The sequence below is a fragment of the Vipera ursinii genome (genome assembly GCF_947247035.1).
Source record: "Vipera ursinii genome assembly, chromosome: 1".
Lineage (NCBI taxonomy): Eukaryota > Metazoa > Chordata > Lepidosauria > Squamata > Viperidae > Vipera > Vipera ursinii.
This window is the reverse complement of record NC_139512.1, coordinates 51324093-51333430: the sequence shown is the minus strand read 5'-3', so window position 1 is coordinate 51333430 and position 9338 is coordinate 51324093. Positions and strand designations below refer to the sequence as shown.

General features: G+C 39.8%; 2 protein-coding genes across 7 annotated transcripts in view; one reads left to right on the top strand and one right to left on the bottom strand.

The window, feature by feature from the left end:
- Positions 1-1257: 1257 nt before the first annotated feature.
- Positions 1258-8921, bottom strand: ERG28 (ergosterol biosynthesis 28 homolog). 6 transcript variants are annotated; one of them, XM_083349106.1, is made up of 5 exons: positions 8815-8864; positions 7221-7375; positions 6734-6824; positions 5732-5850; positions 1258-5461 (listed from the first exon to the last, which is right to left on the bottom strand). In XM_083349106.1, the coding sequence occupies exons 2-5, from the start codon at positions 7351-7353 to the stop codon at positions 5382-5384; spliced, it is 423 nt and encodes a 140-aa protein (XP_083205232.1). In that variant the 5' UTR covers positions 7354-7375; positions 8815-8864; the 3' UTR covers positions 1258-5381. The 6 variants fall into 6 exon arrangements, with proteins under 6 accessions (XP_083205232.1, XP_083205231.1, XP_083205230.1 ...); XM_083349105.1 differs by lacking the exon at positions 8815-8864 and adding an exon at positions 8644-8718; XM_083349104.1 differs by having other exon boundaries at positions 1258-5850; positions 8815-8921.
- Positions 8922-9002: 81 nt separating this feature from the next.
- The window catches only part of TTLL5 (tubulin tyrosine ligase like 5), a 150415-nt gene continuing 150079 nt past the window's right edge, over positions 9003-9338 (top strand). The window contains exon 1 of the mRNA XM_083349082.1: positions 9003-9137. The gene's annotated coding sequence lies outside the window, so the exon portion shown is untranslated. The remainder of the gene's footprint in view (positions 9138-9338) is intronic.

Genomic DNA, 9338 nt, shown 5'->3' with positions numbered 1-9338 from the left:
TGTCACCTCCACTAGCTTTGTTGTTGCTCAGCTTTCCTAAGGCCCACTTCACTTCACATTGTAGGATGTCTGGCTCGAGATCAGTGACCACCTCATTGTGGTTATCAGGGACGTTAAGCTCATTCTTGTATAGTTCTTCTGTGTAATTTTTCCACCTCTTCTTAATCTCTTCTGCCTCTGTTAGGTCCCTGTCATTTTGGTCCTTTATCATGCCCATTTTTACATGAAACGTTCCCTTCATCTCTCCAATTTTCTTGAAAAGATCTCTGGTCCTCCCTATTCTACAGTATTGTTTTCTTCTATTTCTTTGCACTGATCGTTTAAGAAGGCATTCTTATCTCTTCTAGCTATTCTCTGGAATTCTGCATTCAATTGGGCGTATCTTTCTTTTTCTCCCTTGCCTTTCGCTTCCCTCCTTTCCTCAGCTATTTGCAAAGCTTCCTCAGACAGCCATTTTGCTTTCTTGCATTTCTTTTTCTTTGGGAAGGTTTTGGTTGCTACCTGTTCTACAATGTTGCGAACCTCTGTCCATAGTTCTTCAGGCACTGTCTATGAGATCTAATTCCTTAAATCTATTTGTCACCTCTACTGTATATTCAACAGGGATATGATTTAATTCATACCTGAGTGGCCTAGTGCTTTTCCCTACTTTCTTCAGTTTAAGCCTAAACTTTGCAATGAGAAGCTCATGGTCTGAGCCACAATGGTTTGCCTTGGATTCGAACTGAGATCATTCTGTCATTTTGAGGATTGTATCCCAGTATTGCTTTTCCTACTCTTTTATTGACTATGAAGGCTACTCCATTTCTTCTGAGGGATTCTTGCCCGCAGTAGTATACCTGATGGTCATCTGAATTAAATTCACCCATTCCTGTCCATTTTAGTTCGCTGATACCTAAGACGTCGATGTTCAGTCTTGTCATCTCGTTTGACCACGTCCAGCTTTCCTTGATTCATGGATCTTTACATTCCAGGTTCCTATGGAGAAAAAATCTTTACAGCATCGGACTTTCCTTTCACCACCAGACACATCCACAGCTGAGCGTCCTTTCGGCTTTGGCCCAGTCGCTTCATTCTTTCTGGCGCTACTGGTACTAGCCCTCTGCTCTTTCCCAGTAGCATATTGGACGCCTTCTGACCTGAAGGGCTCATCTTCCAGCGTCATATCTTTTTGCCTTTTGGTACTGTCCATAGGGTTTTCATGGCAAAGATACTGGAGTGGGTTGCCATTTCCTTCTCCAGTGGATCACATTTTGTCAGAACTCTCTGCTATGACCTGTCCGTCTTGGGTGTCCCTGCATGGCATAGCTCATAGCTTCATTGAATTACGCAAGCCCCTTTGCCACGACAAGGCAGTAATCCATGAAGGGGTAGCTTCAGTTTAGTGCAGTGTTTTCCCCAAAATTTCCTTACGGCTACCTAGATATACAAACTATACTTCAGTCTTGTAAATAGCTCAGAAGCAATAAGGGTTTTTCCAATAGTGTGACTCCCATGGGGGTGGGTGGGAAGGCTGAAAGGCTAAGAAGATTGTAGGAAGAAACTGACTGAAGAGAAACAGGAAAAATTGCTAGCAAGCAAGATGGATTTAAGCTGCTTTGGACTGCTGAAGAGAAGCTTGTTCCAGGAAGATTCAGGACCACCATGAATCATTATAGGAATTGCTATTCAAAGCAGATGTTGCAGTGTGGAACATGGTTATTCTGTATAGATAAATATTCAGGAGAAGAAGTGGAATAAAAGGCACAAGAAACAGGATCCAGGTTTTTCTAACCATGAGATTGTGAGACAATATAACAAGCCTCTGATAAACTCTCTGGGGAATTTAATTTCCCTAGTTTAAGGAAGGCTCACAATAATATTTTAGTAGAAGCAGTATTATTACTAGCAGAGAAATTATTAACTTCCAATTGAAGAGCAATTGGGTCATAAAATAAGTATTATCCAAAGTCCTTTAAAGGCAGATGCCAGGAAGGAAAGGAAAAAAAACTATTGTATTTTCATTCTTGTTATGCTCAAAATGTAAAAGAAAAAATCAGAAAGGTTCACTAAAAAGTACTTTCTTTTGCTATAATTTGTATGATCAATCCTGATATTCCTTGTATGAAATGGTTGTAAGCTTGATATGAATCTTTCCAATTACATATGCATTTAGAATTGCCAGAGAAAATTCCAGGAGCAGATAAAAACAATTATCAACTCAAAATATGTTATTTGAAATATGTTGTTTTTGTTAATAACTATATCTGGGAATGGAATTTTCACTCAGATCACCAGCATCCACTGCAGTAATTAACACTGATAATTTTTTTTTAAAAAAAAGACAATTCAAGTAATATAATTGATATTTTAGTTTATTTTTAACTTGGGCTTACAGAGCTGTGCAGTCACAAAAAACCGTGGAAAATGATTATTTAAAAAATAAAACAGTTTAAAATAATCCATATGTTAGTCAGTTTTTTCAAGTTTTTCAGACTAATCATCTTGGCTAAGTTAGCACAATATTCTGAACCATAAACCAGCCAAACGCTTTTTAGTCTACTATGCTGTATGAGCCAAGACATTGCAAGTTGTACTAGTTTAAGGGATAATTTACATTTACATTTTTCCATATGTTAAATTTCATTTGCTTATCATGTTCTGTAAGGTAATTCATCTGGAATAAATACTAGACACCATAAAGTCCTTATTTCACCTATCAACATGCATTAAAAAGTAAATATGTTTTCATTCCTTATCTATCCTGTGAGTACAATTTAAGTTACAAAGCTTTGTTAAACAAGATGAAAATGAACAATCCTTTGGGGAAACTGACAAATGATTCACAGAATTGTGAGATATTGAAAAATCAAGACTATCTGCTTGGTGTCAGTCATCGGGCCTCCAGTGAATATTCCATTTCGTGAGGCAACTTATTACATTAGTTACCAAAGTAAATAGGAATTTCCTGTCCAATACCTAATCTGAATTTACTTTCCTGTAATTTCAACTCACTGGTTCTGGTTCCACCCTCTGGGACAAATCCACTCCCTCCTCTGTACAACATCTTCTCTCCTCAATTTTTTTCTGCAGACTTAAGTATACCGATTTTCTTTAATAGTTCCTCGCAGGACTTGGTTACTACTAAAAAAAATTAGAACCGTAGGAAGAACTATTCAGCCAATGAAAGATTCAGATAGCTTCCTGGAATGTTGAGAATTTCAGCTACAGTCCCTCCAATCCACTATCTTGCCCATATTAGCTGGAACTGATGGTTGTTGTAATACCGACCATTTGGTTATGAGTTTAGGGAAGACTGGGTTAAGTTGCTTCTGTGATCACCGTCAAAACGTTTGACTTGGCTGAGGCTGAGACGCTTGCCTTTGAGCATCCCAGCCCAAAATATTCTATAAGGGAGGTATATTTATTTAAAAATGTAAAAAGCACTTCGCACAAAAGTCAGCATAGAAAGCATATGCGGTACAATATTAAAGGAACAAACATTAATATAATTGGGAGGCACATTTAACCAGTTACAAAAAATAATTTCAAGTTAAGGTGGCTGGAGAAACAAAACATGTTAAGAATATCATGTAATGTCACCTGTACATTCACAGTGCACTGCAGAAAAGGATGCCGTCACAAAATAGGCCATCCCTGTTGTGGATGTATGATGTATCTTTTTAGGTTTGAAAGAGAAAGGTCTCATCTGAAGATAATGCACAAGTAGATAAACACGGGATAAATCATTCCGTCAGATGTTTGAAACTTTGTTTGGTCTTGTTAGCAAACAAGACAGCTGGTATAATTGGTTTTAATGACTACCTAGCCATTTCAGATGACAATTGAACCGCCAAATTATGCACCAGTTAACAGTGTTAACGTGTAACACTCTGGTAAAGAGAGGTAGTTCAATACTTAATTGTGGGCTACAGCCATCTGAGATGAGATTTTTGATCATGCAGAGCAGGATTCCATTCATCCCTTCTGGGTTTTTTGTGCATTTCCCAAATCTGCTTCAGATACTGATTTCCAAAGTGTGTCTGTCTCTCACCTCTTTCTTTGTATAGCTATCCATCTCACACAATTACTCTGGGTGGCATACATATTCTTCATAATATATTTGTGACTATGTGGGAAGATACAGGAACAGAAGGAGAATCCATTTCATAACTAATGTCCATTCCATTGTGGAAGCACAGAACCAGATACTTTGTATAACCACAATAGCAGCAATCATTACATTGAAAAAGTCACAGTTGTTGCCTCTTTTTACAGAAGCAGAAAGTTACTTATTTGCTCTATGGCCTTGGCAGCCCCCCTTTTTTTACAAGAGTTACCAGCTTTATTTTTAAATAAATATTGGCTTGTTATGCACTTGCCTTGTCTAGACTGTTCCAGTTCTCATATATGTTTAGAAAAGAATAGCAATTAAATGAATGGCTATTTTCAGAGAAAAGGAAACAGGAACTGGAAGATGGAACATAGCAGTTACCTAAACAAGTAGCCTGTTAAAGGAAAAAAAAGGACCAAGCTTCACTCTTTAGCTTTAATCTTCAAAAATAATTTATAAGGTACTTTGGATTTAGCTCAGACATGAGATACTTCTTCCTCACACGTTTTCACAGTTCCCTTTCATTTATAGCAGGGGTGTCAAACTCAATTTCATTGAGGGCCGTATCAGCATTGCGGTTGCCCTCAGGGGGCCAGGTGGGTATGGCCTGGGTGGGCGTGGCCTACTGGGTGGGCGTGGCTAGAGTGCATATGGCCTACTGGGTGGGCGTGGCCAGCTCTACATCGTTCGCATCAAGGGTGCCTATGGGGGCCTGGGCAGGAGTGGGACAGATCTGAGAGTCTCTGGCAGAAGGAGGGTCTCTGGGCCAGGGCCAAGGCAGTGGGGGACGTTCCCTCACTGTTTCCAGGATGGCTTCGTGGGCCACATGAAACCACTTCGCGGGCCACATCCGGCCCCCGGGCCTTGTGTTTGACATGTCTGATTTATAGCAACCCATACTCATGGACAACTATGCCGAGTGCCGTGGAGACATTACATGCCCTCTTTCAGCAAATTTTGGGCAACACTGCTTTTTCTATCTTTTGCCATCACAATGTCAAGACAGGCAATCTATAATCTTCACCCGGAGCAACTTCATTTGGCTTTTCTACTACATCTCATGATGCTTTAAGATACTGCTCCCCATACCCAATTTGGAGGAACTGCTCAAAACTATTCTGCCATTATCTATTCATGTCAAAATTAAATGGGAACTAAAATAACCCATAGGGAAATCGAAGAATGTTCCATCTTGTATGGTTCAGGCTCAAAAAAGAAGATCAGGAAGATAATATGGTAGACACTGGAAGATGACTGGAGGGCAGATAGGAAGACAGGTGCTGTAATGTCAATTCCGTTTCTTGTTATGCGATGTGGCTTCTACCTCCAGGTACTGTAGCCCAATCAGCATCCCCAGGATGGAGAAACCTGAAAGATGGAAATTGAGCAAGAACAGAGAATAAAAATATTTTAAAAAATCTCATATCCTAAAAAAAAAAGGCTAGTTGCATTTGGCTGTAGAAAACTCCAGGTTCAGTTTCCAGTATGGTTCTAAACAATCATTCCATCTAAGTAGCCTCACAAGGCTATTTGAAAGTGAAAATCCTGCTGAAAAACTTAATGGAGGAAGAGTGGAAAAAATACCCTGGAAATAAACGCAATTCACAGAAAATGATACGCAGCTCAGTAAGTACTTACTTGCCACCATTATGGGTGCCAGGACACCAATCGTTGCAGCTGCTGTGCCATAAATAAACACCTCAGAGAGGAAGTGGCCCAGGGCAATGAAGAAGGTCAAAATTGTGATGTTATAGACGCTGTCAGAGAGTTCACAAAGAAAGGATTATTGTGTGGTATAGAGATGACACGAAGAGATCAGAGTCAGGAAGTTGAGAATCTGAAAGGAAATGAGTATGCTGCGCCTTTGCATCTTTAGTCAGGCAATGGTGTCTGCATCTCTTGGAAACTAGAGAGTACTGTACCCTCTATTGCTCAAACGTTACTTCTAGCAAGTTGAATCAGTGTTCCTACCAGCCATAAACACCATAGAAACCAGTTTCTAGACAGATTAATGGGTTCAAAATAGCCTGAAGAGTACTAAAAACTTCTAATTGTTTAGAATTGCCTGGATCAAAGCAGAACAGATTTTAAAACCTGACATTTGGGCAGATAAAATTGCAGAGCGATGCTGTATTGCATCTTGTTTCTCTTGACTTCTGGAAACAAAATTTTCTGCCTTAATACAGAACTTATTGTTTTCCTATTGTACCCAACGAAACAATAAAGAAACATACAACACTCTAGATGTACATTCTTTTAGAAAACACTACAAATGATGAAAAATATGAAAATATAAATCATATGTGGTATAGAACTGTCAGTAGAAGAGTAATACTAGCAGAAGAAGATTACTCCTTATTGGACTAGATTCCAGAACTCTGACTTTTTGATTTCAGAGGTCTAACCAGACACAAACTAGGGACTAATATTATTCTTACATAACTGCTCTACTAAGTATTTCCTTCTTTATGCCTGGTACAAGCCTTTTGAGACAACAATATTCTCCAAATGTATAAATAAGTTGAAAAAGATTTCTGGATGACCAACTGCATTAGGACTGTAAGGGAAAAGAGTATATTAAAGAGGATTGGTAATGAATTGTTCCTTTTATTATTTATTTTTAGTATCCATTTTACTTACGTCTTGTTGCGGATATCAATGGCACAGTAGCAGCGAATCACAGAAGACAACAAGGTCCAAATGCCAAAGGTTCGAGCTTGGAGACCATTTACTGAATAGAAAAAAATATAAATTATAAGATATAAATTACACCAATTTATTTATGTATGTTTCCAGACAGAACTTAGTAGTATACCCAGCAGCCTACAATATATAATGGGCTTGAAAATTATTCTAAGGATCAAGGGTTTTCAGTTCTGAAATGGCACTCAGTAGAGGAAATGCCTGATATGGAAAATAAATCTGAAGCATTTGTTATAGCCTGACTGTTCTAAGGAAAGAATGGGCATTAAACAAAATAAACCTCTGGATAAAAGGAGAATAAACAATAAGGCAAAAAGACATTTCAAAATTGACATTTTAAGATTTGAATAAACATTTCTTTGCAAGACAGGCAAAATACAAATCCCATTTTTAGATTCACAAAATGACACTTTATAAATCTTACCAAGGCCTGGCTTGCCTGTATACAATTTTTCAGAAAGGAAGCTGTGGTCTCTGAAGCTTTGCACTGTGTTCCCTATGGCAATTATGGACACCATAACTAGCCAACTACGAAGTACGTTCAAGAACCGGCTCATCTTAGAAGTGGCAAGGCACAATCTGTCATGTGAAGAAATAAAGAATCACGAGTTTGAGACACGTCTCCTATTTTAGACTTTGTAGTCATGTTTACTATACCACTCATGCTTTGCAGCATTTCCTCTTAAGTTGTATATAGTTTTGTGGAACAACTAGGTCGGGCCATTTTGCTGCAAACGATAAGAAGGGACCTTCTCATGTTCCAGGTATAAAACTAAAATGGAAAACTATTTTAAAAATGGCAATAGTGTTTTTCAATGTGCTTGAAGCCCCCCAAAAAAGGAAAGTGGAAAATCTGTTGCAAATGCAGCATCTTTCAAACAAAGCAAGTTTAGAAAAATATGAAGACAATTTCCCAGTTAATACATATAGCAGGCTTCCTTCCTTCCAATCTTTCCAGATATAATGGAGCTAAAGCTTCTAGAATTTCCAAGTAGGTTAGTATTTCTAGAAGTTACAGTTCTATTGGATCTAAAAGACACCAGGTGGTAAAAACTAGTTGATTAAATGGAACCAATCATCTTGCATTAAATCAACTCCCATAATCTTTATATAGAAAAGGCAGCTAGTTGCTAAAAAACATCAAAAGAGCAATTCTTCCATGAACACATTTAACTGTACTGTTTAAATAACTCACAAGAGGTACCTTGATTCACTGTTCCTCTTCTACTTTCCCCTATATAAAAGCTTTCTTTTAAAATTTTATTCTATATATGAATCAATCCAGGTACAGTATATATAACCACTACCAAAGCTGAAGGGGTGCATTCTGGTCTCATCCATCTGACTAGAGAAATGAGCCCAGAAGAAACCTGTTGGTCCCTTGGAACAGAGACCAACCTCACTGCATCCATAAGTCAGAAGAAGAACAACCCAAAGACGCCTGCCTTCTTTGCCGCCTTCTCACCACAAATGCTTTGAGCAGGGAAGAGGGACGGAGCAGCACATTCTGCTCTGATCATTTGGTCAGGAGACTATCAGCCTTATGGCTCCTTACCACGTTTTAGCCTTGAATAAGTTATTTCTTCTCTTCCTTTGAAATTTTCGATGCCATTTTAAATGGTAGGTCTGTTTTCCGTTTTATTACGAAGGATGGCAAAATGGAACGAAGTGGTGATGATGCCTACATCATCATTAGGAATTCTCTCCGAATGTCTCCTTGCTCCCTTCGATTCTTACACTGCAAGTCATCTTGCCCTGCACCTAATTCCTACCATGCACGTCGCACCCTTTGGTTCTCCCCATGCAAGCCCCACCATCAACGCCATCCAGGTCCAACTTCACCCCACCTGATTTGCGGGCGTACCAGATTTGCGGCTCACCTCCAACTTATGGAGTACGAGTCCCGCCCCTTCTGAGTTCGCGTAATGATTGGCCCACTGTCAGAGGTCGGCTTTTCCTGGTTGGTCTGTCTGTCCCTCGCTAAACCGTCACATGGATGGATGGGAAGGCGGCTGTACCTATCAAATGCGCAGAATCCTTCTGAGGCATTATGACGTAGAATTCGAAGATGTGGGTGGAAGAAGCCTAGAGCATCAATTTAGCTTCTCTTTTTAAAAAAGAGAATTTTGATGACGCCGTTTTAGAAGAGGCGAAAGAAAGAGGACCGGAAACGTGCGCATGCGTATGGAGCAGGGCACCGGCGGGAGCCGAGAATTGGCGCTTGCGCAAATGTGCCTCCTGTAAAGGGGGAGACGGTTGTCTGTCGGTTGTTTGTAGTAACAGGAGAAGCGCTGAGAAGAGGAATCGTGACTGCCGGGCCCCATAGAGGATGAAGCAGCAGGTATGGCCGTGAGCGGAGTTTAGGAACGGCGGCTGGGTGCGTGCATAGAACTTGCTTGGACAAGAAGTTGAGCCTCGCAGATGGCAGGTAGCTTTTTCATTCATGGTAGAGATGACCGGCAGGATCCACGGGATGGAAAGAGCTGGCATGAAAATTCGCGGACCGACCGCCAAGTTCGCGGAATTTCAAGCAGTGCTTTCC

Bases quoted from the DNA above. Each gene is read 5' to 3' on its own strand.
- ERG28 (XM_083349104.1), bottom strand. From the start codon at position 7,353: ATGAGCCGGTTCTTGAACGTACTTCGTAGTTGGCTAGTTATGGTGTCC. The intron at 6,825-7,220 runs GTAAGATTTATA...TTTTCTATTCAG, and splicing joins TACAGGCAAGCCAGGCCTTG to TAAATGGTCTCCAAGCTCGA. The intron at 5,851-6,733 runs GTAAGTAAAATG...ACTCTCTGACAG, and splicing joins ATTGATATCCGCAACAAGAC to CGTCTATAACATCACAATTT.